The sequence below is a fragment of the Natator depressus genome, chromosome 8 (assembly GCF_965152275.1).
Source record: "Natator depressus isolate rNatDep1 chromosome 8, rNatDep2.hap1, whole genome shotgun sequence".
Taxonomy (NCBI): Eukaryota; Metazoa; Chordata; order Testudines; family Cheloniidae; genus Natator; species Natator depressus.
This window is the reverse complement of record NC_134241.1, coordinates 72,794,509-72,814,501: the sequence shown is the minus strand read 5'-3', so window position 1 is coordinate 72,814,501 and position 19,993 is coordinate 72,794,509. Positions and strand designations below refer to the sequence as shown.

Below are 19,993 nucleotides of genomic sequence, written 5' to 3'. Positions count from 1 at the left end.
CTAGCTTTTCAGCTCCTCAGGTGGTGTAAATTGACAAAGTGGCATTGAGGTCAGCTGAGATATGCCACTTTACACCAGCTATGGATCTGGCTGGGTGTGGGGGGGGCTCACTGGGTGAGGGAGCTTCCCGTAGCTCTAGTCAGCCCTGTAGTGGATGAGTAATCTGGCAACCAGTCACACCAGCTAGAACCTGTAAAGTCTGAGAAGAAGTGAATGCAAGTTCATTAACCCCCTCTCCTGCTGGCCACAAGCAGGCCCACACATTTCCAGCATTTGTGCTTTATGTGACAATGAAAAAGAAGAATTGTGTCATTCAGCCTGAATTATTCCCTCCCCCGCCCCCCCACACACACAGCATGGAGAGCAGTAATCCCAGGGGTCTGATTCAGCAATGTTCATTCATCAGCACAGCATTCCTCTCAGAGCTCCCCAGCCACTGGCACATAGAAGGCCAAAGACAGCCTGGACTTAGTCACATACAATCCTCTGAGTAGCTACCTCAGGAATGATCTGACTTGCAATTTTCACTGTGAATTTTCTGAGTAGATCTATTATTCATTAAGGATCCAGGACAGCTGGTCTGCTTTTCACTGCTCCCATCTTTCTCCACGAGACAGTGCCATAAAGCCCCTGTGTGATCCATCTGACATCAGGGAAGTGAAGTTAAACATTTCTACCCACAGAGTTCTCTCTTGCTGCTCACCACATTGTTGAGTTAAAATGGGGCACAGCTGCATGATGTTCCTGAGCCAAGTCTTTGATCACAGGGCCAGATTCATTGCTAGGCAGTGTAGCTACCAGATATGAACTCAGCTGCTTTGGAGTAATGCAGGCAGCAAACCCATAGTGCCTTGGTTCAGTCCATACCCCAGGTATTTTTTAAGGCCAAAATAAGTCCATACCCCAGGTATTTTTTAAGGCCAAAATAAGTCTGGATTCTGGAAAAACTAATGAAGGGGGAAGAGGCGCTATCACCCATCTGGTGCCTCCAGCTGGGCAGCTTTTTATTCCTAAATGTACAAAGATTCCACTCCACACAGATAACTGCCTTGCAGTAGCAGGTGGCTGCTGTTATACTAAAAGGCCTTGTCTACACTGGGTAGGGTACAGGTAGCTACATGGCACAGTGAAAGGCAGGCTGCGTCCACACTGTTGTGTAGCTACATGTGTGGTAGTGAAAGGCTCCAGGACACTACACTACTAAAAACAGCAGTATAGACAGGGGAGACACTGCTTAGGCATGTAGAGAGCCATGTAGGGAATACATGCTAGGGTTCTGGCATGCCTTTACTCTTCTCAACTAAGCAGTGCCTCATCATCTACACTGCTGGGGGCATTTGCAGTGTATGTACTCTACCTGTTGCTGTAAGTGTAGACATAGCCTATATCAACCCACCTGTTCAGGGCGCACTTGAGAATTAATCAGCTGGAAAACCACTGAGTCTGAGAGGCCAGCATCATTCAGCAGAAAGGACGTCAGAGTCTCCTCTTCTTTCAAGAAGTCTCGGATTCTTAACCCTCTTCCTGAATGCAGAGGGAAGCAATGTAAAGAGCACTGAGAAGATGGACAAGGTGAATTAAAGAATGCCCTGCTTAGACCCATGGAAACTGTATGCTTTGGCCAAGGTTTTCAATAGTTACTAGTGACTTTGAGGTCCACCATGAGACACCTGAATAGCGCTTTGTTTTCAGAAAATATTGAGCAGCCACCATCTGAAAATCAGATCTCCTAAACAGTGCTTGAATTATGGGGGAAAAAGTGGGGGCCCTTAATGAACATACATATTTAAAAACACACACACATGCCAACCTGACATCTCCCCCGTCCCCTGCACTTTGAATGAGACAAAAGTAAGGTAGCCCCTAAAAGCAGTAAGAGGGCCTTCCCCATAGTTGAGCACGGCTTTTAAAAGCTCCTCAAGGTAAACAACTGAAAACGGAGGCACCCAAAATCACTGGTCGCATTTGGAAATCTTGGCCTTTTCTTTTGAAGTCATGTTTTGTTTTATATATTCAGTTACTATGATGTTGTGACGTCCCAGTCTCCCCCTCCCCCTTCTGCTGGGTGTTGTACAAACAACCTTTGACAATCGGTGTCATTTACACTCACTTTGCATTCACTGTCAACAGCAACGTGTGCAAACAGCCTAATTTTATATTTTGTAAGAATGGCCCTTTTAAAACTTTTCACAGGCAAAACTTCATTACTCTTTTCAAGGGGCATGTCTCAAGCATTAAAGCATTTAAAGCATTAAAGCTTTATAGTCCCCACCATTAAACAAATCCTACTCAAGAAACAATACACACAGACACAAACACGAAAGGCCACAAAATTCCATTCCTTCCATCTTTATGATAATATATATAATTTACAGTAATGGGTCCAAAACACCTTAACTCCTGATAAGGTTACTAATGAGCCAAACCCTGAAAACTCTTGCTGATGTCAACAGGAATTTTGCACGAAAACTGTCCAAGTAAAAGCTCAGTAAGGATCTCAGAATTTGGCCCATAAGTTCTGCACCATTACTGTTGAATGTTCTAGTGTATCTCATAGATAGTGCAGATAGTGCCACCCATACTTAAGGTTGCTGGACACCTCCCATTATAAGATCCTGTTTTCAGTTGCTTTTAACTTCACCAGACTAGTGTTTGGGATGAAATTTTCCATGCTAGATGTCTGCCTCACACTAAATTGTCTTGGAAAATTTCAGCAAAAACAGTTCATCTGTTTCTCAGAATGAAGCTAGGAGAAAATGGTTTTTTTGCCCATATTAAAAACAATTCTTATAATTGTTTGAGAAACTCTAGTCCTCCATGCTTTGCAGCAGGCTCTTGAAATTTGGCTGGGGAGCTTGAGGGAGAAGGGAGGTTGCACTGGTGTCAGGATGTGTCATCTTTTGCCATCCCTGGGAAAATCTGCTAAATTTGGCCAAGTTCTGAGCTTCTGAATATCTCAGTTCACACTCAGTAGAGACTTGTTAGGGTTTGGCAGGTAAATACGCCAAAGATTCCATCAGCACTGAACACGCACAGGAGTCCAGGGGCTTAGCAAGACATTCCCTGTAATTGCTCCTGCAGGAAACCTAGGGTTGCTGTGGCACCAAGGACAGGAACTGAGAGCAGGGAGACTGTATCCTGTGCTTTCTGTGCTCCCCACTGTTCGTGCCTCACCAGTGTGGAGGAGAGATCAGGCTCACAGGCATGCAGAAAAGTTAGGAGCTGGGACTAGGGAAATGGCAAAGGGAGAGACTGGGTGGGATGTGGACTGTGATGGGGTGGCCGAATCTTGGGACTGGTTCAAAGAGCCAGGGGAAGGTGGACTGATACAAACAACCTTAATTGTGGCATTTCCTAATTTTTGTATGCTTGACTTTTCCCCCTTAACGTTCTCTTAACACAGTTTATATATGTAACTTACTTACACACACACACACACACACACACACAGCTAGTAATTCCTTCCATGCAGAGGAAAGAGTAGTGCTTCTCATCCTGTTTCTTTATCCCCCAGCATGAGTTTTGTTGGCTGCTTTATGAACAAGCAGAATACAACTTTTATTTTAAAATAAATCAGGCTATTGACTTTTTTTTTTTAAACTGGGATTCTGAAGCAGCACTAATATTGGGCTACACAGGATGCCTGGCAGTTGGAACACACTTGTTTATTTTCTGACTTAAATAGAGTTGACATGCCCTGTAAAGGAACACCAAATGCAGAACTGGGATTGCAAAGAAAGTTGAAAAGCTTGAAAAACCTGGAGTGCAGCCCTGGAACTCTGAACTTCAAAGCTCTGGCATTTTGTGCTTTCCCTCACTCCCACAGAGCCGATTGTTTGGAATCAGTTTTTGCAGCTCGCTTCCAAAATGCAGCTCAGAATATATTTGTGTTCTTAAAAAGCCTACATTTTGGGGTATTTTGAGGTGCCCCAAGCTATTCACAATGAGTTAGTCCTCTCACGGCATCCATACAGTATATGCACACACCAGCCTAGAAAACCTGCATCAGATGGTTTATTGGAGTCACTGTATATATTGTCTTATTAACAAATATTTGCTGAGTCACAATATTAGATTTTAGTGCGCGCGCGCATACACACACATACACTTCTGAGGTGAAGGACTTGTAGCTAGAATAGGTCACTGCCACTCTCCGGGGCAATCCATTTTTGTCCCACTAATTTTGGGAGTGTCTTTTTAGAATTTAAATCAATAATTTGTAAGGCCATTCAAATACAGAATGTTTAAATGTATGTTTATCAACAGGCAGGTGTGAATTGTATTGTCACTCCTGACATTATCTGCAGAGGCGAGGATTACCCAGCTCTTGGGCGGGAATGTACTACAGTCTAAAGAATATAATGAAACAAATTGCCTGCAATTCTTTCAGGATTAGTCCTCATTGTTTCCATAAACTGGATCATAATGCGCAATTCCTCCCAGATTCTGCCCAAGTCATGGATTTCAGATGCTTGGAGTAGAAGCTCTTGAGCATCTTGATACACTCTTGCTAAGCTGAAAGAAGAATCAATGAGTCATTAGAAAAGACTAATGACGCAGGGCAGGTAAGACAAATCTTACATGTCATGGGAAACACGGAAACAAAGAGCATGAGGCTCTTCACACACAGGTTAATCTGGTCATACTGTTCACTAGACATATGGAGCAATGTTTGGATCTGGATTAGAATCCAAACTTCCCCAAAGTTTGAGCATGTTAAAACTTGGGATTTTGGTTAAACCCTTTGGAATGGCTTTAATGCTGTCAGGCTATAGACATGTCAACCTCTATGGATTCATTACAGCAGCATCAATCTAACGACTATTACAGAGAGACTATTTGAGCTATTGTAACAGAATCAAAGTTTGCACTAACCAGCAGCAACCTACAAGCCCAATTTGAAAATGAAAATTACTTTGAGCCTAATTTGGTCATGCTTACTCATGTTGAGTAGTATTTTACTCAGGGTGCAGCCTTCCCACCCCATAGAGTAAGGTACAGTAGTACAATACAAGTAAGGGTGGAAGAATCAGGCTCTGTATTTGTGGAACAGGTACAAATAAATTCTAATAAGTAGCAGTGAGAAACAGAGCACATCTAGGTATTGAGCTGTCACGGATGACCACACCCTATGCAGTGGGCATGAGATAGAACCTGGACATACATCGGTGCTGAAACACTGCATTTCTTTAAGAGTGCTATATTTTTCTGTACAAAGACTGATACTTCCAACCTAAATAACTTATTTTAGATGATAGGAAATAGCAAAACAAGAAGGAAGTCAAGTCAAATCTCTCAGAGAGCACAGTGTGTTTGCCTCTTCTGATGTGTTGAATCTGATTTGCCTCATAAAGCAGCAGCAGGAAAAAGAGACTACCTAGAAAAGTAAAGATAGCTTTAGATAGCTTTAGATAAGCTATTACCAGCAGGAGAGTGGGGTGGGGGGAGAGAAAACCTTTTGTAGTGATAAACACCCATTTTTTCATGGTCTGTGTGTATAAAAACTTCTTCCGTATTTTCCACAGTATGCATCAGATGAAGTGAGCTGTAGCTCACAAAAGCTTATGCTCAAATAAATTGGTTAGTCTCTAAGGTGCCACAAGTACTCCTTTTCTTTTTGCGAATACAGACTAACACGGCTGTTACTCTGAAACCTAGAAAAGTAAAGGTGCATTATACAGAAAACAAATACACTAGCTCATAGGCCACTCAGTTTGATTTAACATTTTAAATGTTCACAGATAAACAAAAAAAGAAAGTGGAATGAAAAGGGAAAACCAAAGTGGGCCAGTTTCAGATGGCTGCACCTTTGATGGCCTTGACGTTGTTAGCTCATGGATGTTTCCGCTTTGGAGTCTCTAAAGCAATGTTACTCAGATTGAGGCTCGTGAACTGCAAGTGACTCTTTAATGTGTCTTTCTGTAGCTCTTTGCAGCACATGATATTAAAACATTGTGATTTAATTATTAACCAATCAGGATGCTTCTCCTATATTAACAACCAACTGTAATGGATAAAATAGTAATACTTGGTCAGTCATTTTGCTGTGTGAATAAACTAAACTAAATATTTCCCATCATACTGTTTAAATATGAATATATAGTACTACAGTAAATGGAACAATGAATTCACACTAATGTGGCTCTTTTAGGCAATGTTGATTGCTAATTTGGCTCTTGAACCTCAGAGGTCTGAGTATCACTTCTCAAAAGATAAAACCACCCCCTGACAAGTGGGCATGTGGCCATTACTTTCTGCATGTTTTAACAGATTTTGCAATTGTCCTCATTTTACTCTAGATGTCCTTGCCCTGCTAAACTCTGACTTGCATGAGTCAGCTATAATACACAACACACAGAAGCACTTGCAAAGATCATTCTGACCAAAAGATCAGAATTTTGCCCATCTCCCCATGAGTAAATTTAGTGTTTGAGAATTGACAGACTGAGGGAAGTCTTTTATATGTTACCAAGACAGGTACAGCATGGGCGGAGTCAATGCAAGCTTTCCCACATTGCCGGTTTGCCCCAGTCCTGATTTAGAGGAAGTATCTCAAATGGTGGGAAAAGACAATTCAGGTTCTATACTCTTAAATCCTGGGCCTTTGTTCTTAGACTTCTTCTATAATTGGCAACTGAAGTGGTGGTTTTTGTGATGTGGACACCTGTTCACTGGCAATTGGAGGGACACCACCAAACTCAATTCACACAGGCCACAGAACTGCCATCAGATGCAACCTTTTGGTCTTTATTGACCAGGGCTAGATCTAGATCTAGATCTAGATCTACATGCTACAGTTACCTCCATCCTGAACCATCCAGTCTTCCTGGATGCTCAACTTTCTGCCAAGGGCTGGATTTTAATTCACACTGCAGAATAGTTCTATAAAATACCCTTTATCATGAATCCATCCCATTGATAGGGGATGGGGATTACAGCCAATCTGAGGGTGGACTTTGTGTCTGAAGTTATTCCATGACTGCTCACCAAGATCTGTCACATCTGTGATATGCATTAGAGACAGGCTGCTAGGCATTTCTCCAGGACCTCAGTACACTAATGCAGCCCCAACCTAGCACACACATCTCTTTTCCCTGAATGCAGTAGGTTCCTCTTTGCTTACATGGAATTGTTGTAGTTAGACACAATGCCAGGAGATTCTCCACGGGTGGGGCTGCGGAAACAAGGATTGTTCATATTACAGAAGATGCCCTGTAACCATGGCAGTGTTCCTGCAGAGGGCATAGCCTTATTTGGAAAATGGCCTGCGTATATGAAACAGAGAAGAGAAGACAAAATATTAATTGTTGGGTTTCATTCCTAAGGCAGCTTGAATGAACATTAGGAGCTTCACACATTTTCTTGTTGCAAGAGGAATGTTATGGTTACTTTGTTAGCCAGGAAAGTTTTTTTCAGGTTTTTGTCTTTGTCAAATAAAAAGACATATGTTCTGTGTATTATTTTCAAAACCACTCAGAATTGGTCTAACTCTGCTCCCTCTGAAGTCAGTGGTAGAACTCCCATTGATTTCAAAGGGAGCAGAGTTAGGCCAATGCTGACCATTTTGAAAATCCCACCCTCCACATTTACTAAAATGATTATGTTAAGGACCATGTCATATTAATATTCACAAATGTGAGAGTTAGAGGGGAGTAATTCCAGGCCTTCCAACCAAATAATTAATTTAATAGAATCATAGAAGATTAGGGGTGGAAGAGACCTCAGGAGGTCATCTAGTCTAACCCCTGCTCAAAGCCGGACCAACCCCAACTAAATCATCCCAGCCAGGGCTTTCTGAAGCCCTAGGTAACCTATTCCAGTGCTTCATCACCCTCCTAGTGAAATAGTTTTTCCTAATATCCAGCCTAGACCTCCCCCACTGCAACTTGAGACCATTGCTTCTTGTTCTTTCATCTGCCACCACTGAGAACAGCCTAGCTCCATCCTCATTCGCCTTCCTCTGTAGCATGGGGCACGGGTCACTTGCTGGAGGATTCTCTGCTCCTTGAAGTCTTTAAACCACAATTTGAGGACTTCAATAACTCAGACATAGATGAGAGGTTTTTCGCAGGGTGGGTGGGTGAGATTCTGTGGCCTGCATTGTGCAGGAGGTTGGACTAGATGATCATAATGGTCCCTTCTGACCTTTATGAATCTTCGGAACCCCCCCTTCAGGTAGTTGAAGGGTGCTATCAAATCCCCCCCCCTCATTCTTCTGTTCTGCAGACTAAATAAGCCTAGTTCCCTCAGCCTCTCCTCATAAGTCATGTGCCCCAGCCCCCTAATCATTTTAATTGCCCTCCGCTGGATTGTCTCGAGTTTGTCCACATCCTTTCTGTAATGGGGGGGCCCAAAACTGGATGCAATGCTACAGATGTGGCCTCCCCAGTGCCCTTGATCTGCTGGCAATGCTCCTATTAATGCAGCCCAATATGCCATTAGCCTTCTTGGCAACAAGGGCACACTGTTGACTCATATCCAGCTTCTCGTCCACTGTAACCCCCAGGTCCTTTCCTGAAGAACTGCTGCTTAAGCCAGTCGGTGCTCAGCGTGTAGCAGTGCATGAAATTCTTCCGTCCTAAGTGCAGGACTCTGCACTTGTCCTTGTTGAACCTCATCAGATTTCTTTTAGCTTAATCCTCCAATTTGTCTATGTCACTCTTGACCCTATCCCTACCTTCCAGTGTATCTACCTCTCTCCCCATCTTGGTGTCACCCGAGAACTTGCTGAGGGTGAAATCCATCCCATCATCCAGATCATTAATGAAGATGTTGAACAAAACCGGCCTCAGGACTGACCCCTGTGGCACTCCATGTGATACCAGCTGCCAACTAGACATCAAGCCATTGATTACTAACTGTTGAGCCCAATGATCTAGCCATCTTTCTATCCACCTTATAGTCCATTCATCCAATCCATACTTTTTTAACTTGCTGGCAAGAATACTTTATAAAGCTTTGATAAAGTCAAGATATATCACATCCACCGCCTTCCCCATATCCATGGAGACAGTTATCTCATCATAGAAGGCAATCAGGTTGGTCAGGCATGACTTGCCCTTGGTGAATCCATCTTGACTCTTCCTGATCACTTTCCTCTCCTTCAAGTGCTTCAAAATGGATTCTTTGAGAACCTGCTGCAGGATTTTTCCAGGGAATGAGGTGAGGCTGACCAGTCTGTAGTTCCCCGGATTTTCTTTTCTTCCCTTTTTAAAAGATGGGCACTATATTTGACTTTTTCCAATTGTCCAGACGTCCCCTGATCACCATGAGTTTTCAAAGATAATGGCCAATTTCTCTGCAATCACATCAGCCAACTCCCTCAGCACCCTCATACGCATTAGATCCAGCCCCATGGACTTGTGTGCATGTCCAACTTTTTCTAAATAGTCCTTAACCTGTTCTTTCACCACTGAGGGCTGCTCACCTCCTCCCCATACTGTGCTGCCCAGTGCAGCAGTCTGGGAGCTGACCATATTTGTGAAGACCGAGACAAAAAAAAGCATTGAGTACTTCAACTTTTTTCACATCGTCTGTCACTAGGTTGCCTCCCTTATTCAGTAAGGGTCTCACACTTTCCCTGACCACCTTCTTGTTGCTAACATACGTGTAGACTCCCTTCTTGTTACCCTTCACATCCCTTGCTAACTGCAACTCTAATTGTGCTCTAAATCTGCCTGATTACACCCCTGCACCTTCGAGCAATATTTTTATACTCCTCCCTAGTCATCTGTCCAAGTTTCTACTTCTTGTAAGCTTCCTTTTTGTGTTTAAGCTCACTGAAGATTTCACTGTTAAGCCAAACTGGTTGCCTGCCATATTTGCTATTCTTTCTGCACATCGGGATGGTTTGTTCCTGCGCCCTCAATAAGGCTTCTTTAAAATACAGCCAGCTCTCCTGGTCTCCTTTCCCCCTCATATTAGCCTCCCAGGGGATCCTGCCCATCAGTTTCCTGAGGGAGTCAAAGTCTGCTTTTCTGAAGTCCAGGGTCTGTATTCTGCTGCTCTCCTTTCTTCCTTGTGTCAGGATCCTGAACTCGACCATCTCATGGTCACTGCTGCCCCCAGGTTGCCACCCACTTCTACTTCCCCTACCAATTCTTCCCTGTTTGTGAGCAGCAGATCAAGAGAGGCACGCTCCTCGGCTCCTCGTTGATTCCTCCAGCACTTGCACCAGGAAGTTGTCCCCAACACTTTCAAAAACTTCCTGGATTGTCTGGGCACTGCTATATGTCTCCCCCTCCCAGCCGATATCAGGGTGATTGAAGTCCCCCATGAGAACCAGGGCCTGTGATCTGGAAACTTCTGGGAAATTTCTTGGGAGGATTTCCAACAACAGGCCTAATTCTGGCCAGATCTATAACCTTGCAACCCCACCGATATCCCAGAGGGTAAGTCAGACCAGTGTTTAGACCAATATGTGCGTAGAGCCAAGCAATTACATTTGGAAATGAGAAGACGGGTTATTGGCAGAAGAAGGTGCCATCAATGGCAAAGAAATAAGCAGCACTCAGAATCCTCAGAACAGACAACTCCCAGTATCTACTATTAGGATAGTATTGGTATGGCTGCTGCCTTTATAAGCAGGGAAATGGCCCATAAATTAACATAGGATTTTTTGTTGTGTTACTTTAATTCAGGGACATTATATGTTCCCAAATTACTAAAACTATAAACTACTTAGGGCAGGGCCATCTTTTTATGTGTACAACACTTAGCACAACTGGGCCTTGAGTCCTGATTGGGGCCTCTAGACATTAATAATTTTTATTGCAATAATTATTATTATTGTTTTAGTTTTATAACATATATTCTTACATTCATGTTGGCGATAGACTGGGTTAGCCTTCCTCAGCCAGACAAGGACAAGAAATAAAGACAAAGGCCATGCAAGCTCCACCAGAAAACGAAGCTGGGGAGAAAAAAGTGTATACAAAATAAATGTGACATAATTAATCCAGTAATTTACCAAACAAACAGAGCCCCACTGAACATCACCATGAACCCAGTGCTCCTCTCCCTCCCCTGGAAGAATGTTTAAAAACCAAGGGCGATTAAAGAGCTAAGGTGAAAAAAAAGAGGAGGCAGCAGGTGCTAAAAAGCTAAGAATAGAGGACTAAAATAATAGCAAAAAATAATTCTAGACTGTTGGTGAGAAGAGCAGCTAGTGAGACAGTGATGCAGGACTGCTGGGCTGGACAGGACTGCCGGGCTGGGTGGGGGAGGCTGGAGAAGAATAAGAATAGTAACCATGCACTGAGCTTCTCATGAAATGGGATTAAAACAGCCTCTGTGGCCCACAGGAAATTATAGGGATGAAAAAGCACAAGGTTCACGTAGCACACCTGAAACCAACGCCTTCTGCTGAGTTAGCAGTTGTACCCCCACAAAATATATTTTCCCTTCAGATGCTTGTCTGGCTAGTTAAAACTATTCATTTTTTTTCCCTTTGGATATCTTTCTTTGATAGCTATAGCATATAGCAACTACCACACATTCCCCACTTCGCTGGTCCTTTATTAGTATTGTTTGGTGCTGTATTTGTGCTGGCAGAGCTTGCTGTGTTTTTCTGTTGCTATCCACCTTGCGTTACATTTTTCTGTAACGGCCACAACAGACTCTTCCGAAATCCTGAGTAGTTAGTTTGCACATAGGAAATTCTCCCCCGGGGCACCAGATATGTACAGCAATCTGCAGAATGCATCATGTGCCTTGGGCCTTCTTCAGGCTAAATGGTGACAGGGGATCTAGCAGAAAGAAATTCCACAGTATAATTAAAAACAGGGTTTTGGAGCTGCCCTGTCTTTTCCACTGTAAGTTTGTCTATTAGCTTTAATTAAGCTCAGCCTAGGTTTATGGCTGAAGGGTGGAGAAATTTTTGCCAAGCAAGCATTTCCTATTTTACACATTTAATCTTGAGTTAAAAAAATACAGTTTAGTGCTTCTAAAAGCCAGACAGGAGTTTGGGCTGGGGGGGGAGGCGGGAGCACTGCTAGACCAAGGGATTGGGAAACCTGACACTGTGCAGATCCTCCTGTTTTCCCACCTCTCTGGCCTGGAGTAAGGAGTAGCTGTGCAGTTGGGATGACGCCTCTCTGTAGGGTGACCAGACAGCAAATGTGAAAAATCGGGACGGGGGGGGGGGGGAAATAGGAGCCTATATAAGAAAAAGACCCCAAAATCGGGACTGTCCCTATAAAATCAAGACAATCTGGTCATCCTAACCTCTCTGTCCCTCCCAGCTTTCACCTCCCCAGCAGCTAATCTGGCCACAAGGCCTGGATTTTCCCTAAAAATTAACATCCACTTGAGTTCATTTGTTAGGATGACTGGACAGGCTCTACCACCAGTGATTTTAGTGGAAGAAAAATCAAACAGGCTCCTAGGGTATGTCTTCAGTGCAGAGTTCTCCAGGGTTCTCACTTGGGTGTTGTTGCCTCTAATAACCTCCTGTCCACATACAAAAATCTCAGTCTCAACCCAGGCTAGCTGGCTCCTCTCACGCGCTAGGCTAAAACCGTGTGCTGCTTCAACTCAACTTGGTAACCCAGCTAAAAAGTCACTTGAGTGCTGACAATACTCTAATGCCTTCCCACAGTTCCCTGTGTGTGCTCAGAAGGAAAGACAAGTTCTCCCACAGCTCACTGGGAAAGAATCTGAGTGGCTCAGCTCACTGCACCATACAGAGCCATGGGCTAAATGCCCTCAGAAGTTCTAGCGCCTCACACAGGGAAGCACACCGCCACTTAGTACAGCGTTTGCCATGTGCTAGGCCCACACTCAGAAAGGGGCACAGTGCCCAGACCATGGCCCCACCCCCCTGCTCTGTTTGTGCTCCACCCTGAGGCCCCATCCCTGCTTGGGCTCTTCCCTGAGGCCCCACCCACTGCTCTTTGCCCCATCTCCCTCGCTCGCTTCTCTCTGCCCCCAGCCCCACTCCCGCACCCACAGCTGGCTCCTCTTTTCCCCCCATGCCTGCCGGCCGCTTGCTTCTCTCTGCTCCCTGACCCCTCCTCTCCTTCCCCCTGCACACCCACCATTCGGTCCTCTCTGCCCCTACCCCCCACCCACCTGCTCCCTCACTCCTCTCCACCCTCTGGCCCCTCCCCCACACAGGCCCCTTGCTCCTCTCCATCCCCTGGCCCCTCCTCGCCTCTACCTCCCCATCTCCCACTCCTCTCCACCCCATGGCCCCGCCCGTCCTCCATTCCCCCCCCTGCTGCTCACCCTGAAGGCCTAGTCCTTCCACTTTTAAAAGAGGGGGGCCATGGCCTCCTGACCCCCCCCATTCGGGCATCCCTGTTGCCAGGTGTCCGGTTTTCAATCCGGAAGTCCAATCAAAAAGAAGACCTGGCAGTGTTGGGTCAGCACTGCTGACTGGACACTAAAAGTCCGGTTGCAGGAGTATCCGCAATCAGCCTCCCCGCCAGGAGGGTGGGAAGAGCAGCTGCTTCTTCCTGGAGGAACTGAAGCTCTGCTGGAGAGAACTGGCGCCCCTGGCTCTGGCAGAGAGAGGTAGGTGCTGGCTCCGCGCCACCCTGGGAGGGATCCTGTCTGTCCCCCCTACCCCACTGTGCTTGTCCCCCGGCTCCTGCCTCACTCCAGGCAGCCCCGTACTAGCACAGCCCTGCCGCTGCCTCTGACTCCCAACCCACAGCCCCTGGTATTCCAACCCTGGGATCCCCCTTCTAGCCCGGCTAGTGGCCCTCACTCCCAAGCCATAGCCCCCTGCCAGCCCATCCCTGGGCTCCCCCACAGAAATTAAGGAATAACGATAGATGAAGGCAAAAAAACCCCACCCTCTTCAGCGCAGTGAGAAGCGCATTAGACAAGACTTTTTAATTTTTGTTACTGAAAGTTGTGCATTTTATCCTCTGTGCAGCTATTGAAATCTCAAGGATTTTAATTCTAATCCTGCTCTGGTATATATACAATATATAGCTTTGTTTTATAATATTACTATTATGTAGAGTTTACTACCATGTCCAGAAGTCTTTGATTTTTAGATGCCAAAGAAATTAAACACAACTCTTATTTATCAGATTAATTACATTTATCTTTTAATAATAGTTTTAAGGTCTGGCTTAAGAAAGTGCCATGCACTGAGTGGTCAAAAATGGTATTGTATATTATGAAGGACCACATAGCTTATAATAGGCTCATTTGTGGGGAAAAGTTTCATGCATGTTTATTCCTGCATTTCTTGGAAGTAGATAGTTGGTCCAGGTGATCAAGGCCGGCGAGTTATATATGGGCAGCAATGGGAGAGGGGACAAGCAGATTTAACATGGAGACCAGCAGATTGATGGATTGGATCCTGCAGTCCTTAAGCACACAGGTAGTCTAGTCTCCATTGACTTCAAGGTCTGAAGGAGCTGTTGTAGAGGGCACAATGGCTGCTGTATTTCCTGCAATTGCTGCCATTTCCAGTCCCGCCTTCATTATTAATTTTTTTAAAACCACAAAATATTTGGGGTTAGCATGAATGTGAAAGATACTCTGTGAAACCTGACTTCATATCAGTAAGTCTCAGTTGAGTTTGCAAAATTGCACGCAACATTAAAGGTGGCCTAAAGCAGATTCAACTAAGATCCGGTGGCAGATGACTGGCTATTTCTATTATAGGGCTCAAAGACAAAGGCACACTAAGAATCAGGTCTGTATAGGGAATCATTTCAACCCATCCCACGATTCTGCGATAGCCGCAGGAATGTCTCACTTACCATAGTTCATGTCTCGTGTTTAAGCCATATTGTCTTTAGTTAGGGTTACCATACGTCCAAGTTTTCCTGGACATGACCCTTTTTTTTCATCCTCTGTCCTCTGACCGGGTAGATTTTTGAAATAATAGGAAATGTCCGGAAATGTCTGCTCCCGACATTGCAGCTCAGAAAGAGCAGTCTCCATGCCCTGATTGGTCCCTCCCCTGCATTCTGCCTGCCCCGGCCCCAGCCCAGCCTGCCAGGTAAGCAGAGCCATCAAGCGCCTCTATGCTGGACCACCTGCCCTCCTGCGGGGCCTCAGAACCCAGCCAGGAGGGATGACAGGGCCTGGCCCTGGCTCCCTGCCCTAAGGAGGGGGAGAGGCCCTCAGGGAGGCTCTGACTGAGAGGCTGGAGCTGCATCTTGGGCCTGTGCCCGCCATCCAGCTACCATGACAGGGAGCACAACGCTACCACCCACCTTGAGTGAGAGGCCACAGGTACCCCCTCCAGCATCCACCAGGTACTTTCTACAGCACCCCCCAAATATCCCCTCCCAGTACACATACCCCAGTCCAGCACTCCTCCCCCACAAAATACCCCCTCAAGCAGCCCCCAGATAGCCCTTCTGAGGGGACACAACCCACCAGCACCCCCCAAATATTCCCTCCAGCACCGTACCTCCAGCTCCCCTTTCCCCTCTCCTGATAGTGTCTTTTATTTGGGAACTTGAAATATGGTAACCTATCTTTAGTTAGAAATATAAGGCCTGATCCTGTGAACTCCCTCAGCTTCTTTTGACTTGAAGCCAGTGGAAACAGAGCTTCCGTCACCTCAGAGAACCAGGCTGTAAGCGCTTGTCTACGCTGGCAATTTACAGCGCTGCAACCATCTCGCTCAGGGGTGTAAAAAAGCACCCCCCCCTTAGCGCAGCAAGTTTCAACACTATAAAGCGCCAGTGTAGACAGTGACCCAGCGCTGGTAGCTACGCCCCTCGTGGAGGTGGGATTTTTAGAGCGCTGGGAGAGCTCTCTCCCAGAGCTGTGCCACGACCACACAAAGCCACGTTAAAGCGCTGCCATGGCAGCGCTTTAGCGTTGCCAGTGTAGACTAGCCCTAAGATAATTTGGTTTAAAGAAATAAAAAATGAACAATAGTAAATAAGGCATTTACGTAATATGTATTAGTTGCTCTGTCCTAGAGAAAGTATTACGTGAAAGGATTTAAAATGTTTCTCTAATTCTTGCTTACCTTGTTATTGTTGTCATTCAACCATGTAATAAAAAAAATTGAGCTTTTTTCTGTGCAGTTGGATTCACATCTAAATAGAAGTGCACATGAGTGGCAACATTAAGACTTGGAGCCAGACTTGCCCTAAGTTGTGGGGTACACAAGTCATTTTTGTTGGTGCCTATCTTTACAGCCAAGCACCAAAACCTCAGTACCCAGAACTATCTTCACTGTATGCCATGCTGTTTGTCAGATACTCAGTACAATGACCTCTGTTCTAAATTTATGCTGTAAAGTGCATCTTGCAAACAAATGGACGAAGCCTACAGACACAGCACAGCCGATTTCACTCTGTGGTACGCACGTGTTTAGCAGGCTGATAAATGCACCAGTCATTTGACTATCTGCACTGTATTATTCTCAGCATGTTCTAAAGCAGAAACCCGAAGACTAAGGATTTATCTTTTACCTTTTGCCTTTTCCTGAGTGTCCAGTTCTTCCACAGCAGAAGTCTGACCTGTCTAAGGAAGCTCATTGTTCTTCTGCATCAACAGCGCCACAAACCTGTAGTATAAAATGCATCCATCTTTATCTCTCACACTTGGGCTCAGATAATACCTGAAACAAAATTCGCAGCAGAATAACTGCCTTTAACTTCTGTTCTTTTTACATCTCTCTTTCCCTTTACTTTACTGGCCGTGCTTTTCAGTCATACCTTATACATCTTGTTCTAGACAAATGTTGAGCTACAGAATATGGTGTTTTTCCCTTGTTGGGAGCGTGGTTGTCATGACTCATTTTTCGGGGTCAATAAACAAGAGGACATATTTTTCAAAGACCTCTTTTTACTCATTTCAACTATTACCCTGGCATTGAAGCAAACATTTGATTTTCTACCTGTAACTGTTTCCTTTATTTTTATTTTTTGTAGAATCAAAGATGACAATGACTCATTGGTTAATCTAATCTCTCTGATACCTGGATTTTCAGAAGTTTTAGAATAAAACCAGTATTAGTTACTTGGCACTTCAAGGAAAACATTTAAGGTGAGTTTTTCATCCCCTGAGAAAGTACTTAAACCTCAACCAAAGATAAAAAAAGGCCAGCCTTGGACAGAAGACGTGGCACTAATCATGAAAAAACCTGCTAGAAATTACCTCTTTCTTTTCATTTTGAGCATGGAAGAGATTAGGGCAGGAAATTTAAGACCAAATTTAGGTCACACTGACTGTGCTGCGTATCAGCTGTCAGATAAAAAGAGAAAAACTCCACAGCAGGAGTTTTCATGCAAAATTACCAGCACTGACGCCTGGAGGGTTCTCATTCTTTGTAGGTTAACAGTCGCATACACTGTTCATCATCATCCCATCAGCTCTAATTGCTCATATTACAGACACAGCACAAAAGGAAGTCAGATTGGCTATAGAAAACTATTGCAACACAAGAGAACAAACGGATTATGTATTATGCTTTGAAAGGATGCACCTCTGCCTCTGTTACACCATTGGGTGGAGGCAACTGGGTGGGGGATACAAGGAAAAATATTTTCTCCCCCAATTCAAAACTGTGTGTTTCAAAATGTAGTTCTATTTTAAAAACAAAACAAAAAACAAACAAAAAGGGATCAAAACACTTTAAAACAAAAAGTTTAGTTTTGGGTTGAATGAAATATTTAGTTGTCCCAAAACAAGTATTGTTTTTTTTTCAGTTTAGCCACCTAACCAAAAAAAATCAATTATTCACACAAATGGTTGTTGAATGCTGTCATAATGCTACAACTGAAGAAACAAAGCTTCTTAATGCGTGTTGGTAGACTGAAGACCCAGAACAGGCATCACAGTCTCAGTGAAAGGGAGGTCCAGTATTCGGGGGTGAGGGTGGTGGTGATGGGGGGTGTTTCCTTTCATGCGGCTGGTGGAGTTTGAGGCCAATCCCAACGCACTACTGGTGCTGGGAAGGAACATTAATTGGGACTCTGGAAAGGGAAGAAAGCCTGACAGAGTTACAGAAATAACAAAATATTGAATGCAGGGGAACAAGAAAACTTCTTCATAAAGATGGCTAAATCTTGTTCACCCATGTTCAGCTGAAAAGCAGCCAGCTACCCACCAGCTAAGCAGAATTTTACAGACAAGAGAGTGTGGACACACAGATATTCATTTCTGCAGAGCTGAGACTCTGGTATAAGGAGGACAATCCTGGTGTATTTTCAAATGCTACAGTGTGCACTCAGATTATGTAATGGGCTAATTTACTACCGAATGGTCATTTTTCCTCCTCTTCATTCCAATTTGGAAACAGGCACCTTCAGTTCTTCTGGAGACACACATATCCTTCGGGAGCATCTCTGAACAATCAGTTGTCGAAAGGGACATGGTGACAGGGGAGATAAAGTTGAACATCAGCAAGCTGATAATGACAATTTGGCAACAGCACTAGTGACTGCAGATTGTATTGCTAGTTAGCCTGTTTACACACAGAAAGAGGGTCCTAGATCTTCATTGATGACAGCTCCAGCAGTAACAGGCTTGAAATTGCCAATACATCATTTTGATCAAAAATGCATGTACTGAGCAAATATATAGAGGAAGAACAACTGTACGTGGAAGCTGTTAGTGTGGGCAGGGTCTATGATTCAACTGGAATCTTCAGTGAGGTCCCGTCTAGAGCTGCAGACTAATCAAAGCACTCTCTTTATTAAAGATGAAGGAGAAATGTGCTGGGCACAAAGGCCAAGTTCTGATATGTTGCATGTACATACTGCATATAGGCAGCTGCCAAGAAACCCACTGTGACCCAGGGTGCCTGGGGCAGACCTAACGAAAAATGCCAAGGTCAGGGCAAGCTGCAAAAGGGAGAGCAGATACTCCCAAAACTGGTGGTCAACACTGAAGTTAAACTCCCCAACCAGTCACAAACTGTGCTTCTGATCCCTCACACTGGTTATCAAGAAACTTTAAAATATATATATCACATCCCCCTTATTGCATTCCAGTTCTCTGGCTCCCAATCAGCATCTAGGCCCAGTACAGTGAGAAGTTATTTAAAAAACTCTGCTTACATATACAAAATGTTCTTCTGAACCCCAAAAGGCCAGCCACATTGCCAGGTCAATATTAGGTTGAATCTTACCCCAAAAACCACACTGCCAGCCAAACCTTTAGTGTCTAAAACTAAAGGTTTATTATAAAGAAAAAAGAAACAACAAGGAGAGAGCTGTTAAATGATAAAGCACTCAGATACATACAGAGATTCAAAGTCCGTTTATCAGGTTCTTAGCAATATTGGTGAATTTGCTGGCATGAAAATCCTGGAACACATCCACAGCTTGGATGGTCATTCAGTCCTTTGTTCAGAGCTTCAGTTTGCAGAAAAGTTACTCCAGAGGTAAGAGCAAGAATGAAGACGCAATGGAAATGAGGTAGCTGCCCTTTATATTCCTTTTGCCCTGTGATTTGTTGTATTTCCTGTGCCCCAAACAAAAGCTTCACAGCATCTGGCATGGAAAAGCCTTAGGGTTCTGTTAGGGTTGCCAACTTTCTAATTGCACAAAACCGAACACCTTTGTCCCACCCTTTTCCCCACCCCTTCTCTGAGGCTCTGCCCCTGCTCACTCCATCCCTTCTCCCTCTGTTGCTTGCTCTACCCTACCCTCACTCGCTCATTTTCACCAGCCTGTGGCGGCAGTTGGGGTGCAGGAGGTGGTGAGCACATCAGCTGGGGATGAGGGGTTTGGGATGAAGGAGGGGGCTCCGGGCTGAGGCAGGGAATTGGGTTGTGGGAGTTGGTATGGACTCTGGCCTGGGAATGAGAGGTTTGGGGTGCAGGAGGGGGCTCCAGGCTGGGACCGCGGGGTTTGGAGCGTGGGAGGGGGCTCCAGGCTGAGGCAGGGGGTTGTGGTGTGAGAGGGGGTACAGACACTGGGCTGAGAATGAGGAGTTAGGAGTGCAGGAGGTGGTTCCAGGCTAGGGCCGAGGTGTCCAGAGTGTGGAAGGGGGTTCCGGGCTGAGGCAGGGGGTTGTGGTGTGGGAGGGGGTATGGGCTCTGGGCTGGGAGTGCGGC

At 44.9% G+C, this 19,993-nt stretch overlaps 1 protein-coding gene across 1 annotated transcript in view; it reads right to left on the bottom strand.

Annotated features, from left to right (window-relative positions):
* The window catches only part of ABCA4 (ATP binding cassette subfamily A member 4), a 104,614-nt gene extending 88,148 nt beyond the window's left edge, over positions 1-16,466 (bottom strand). The window contains exons 1-5 of the mRNA XM_074961300.1: positions 16,401-16,466; positions 10,819-10,912; positions 7,124-7,265; positions 4,376-4,515; positions 1,397-1,524 (exon numbers count right to left, since the gene is read on the bottom strand). Of these exons, the coding sequence (XP_074817401.1) occupies positions 1,397-1,524; positions 4,376-4,515; positions 7,124-7,265; positions 10,819-10,912; positions 16,401-16,466 (570 nt within the window). The remainder of the gene's footprint in view (positions 1-1,396; positions 1,525-4,375; positions 4,516-7,123; positions 7,266-10,818; positions 10,913-16,400) is intronic.
* Positions 16,467-19,993: the final 3,527 nt, after the last annotated feature.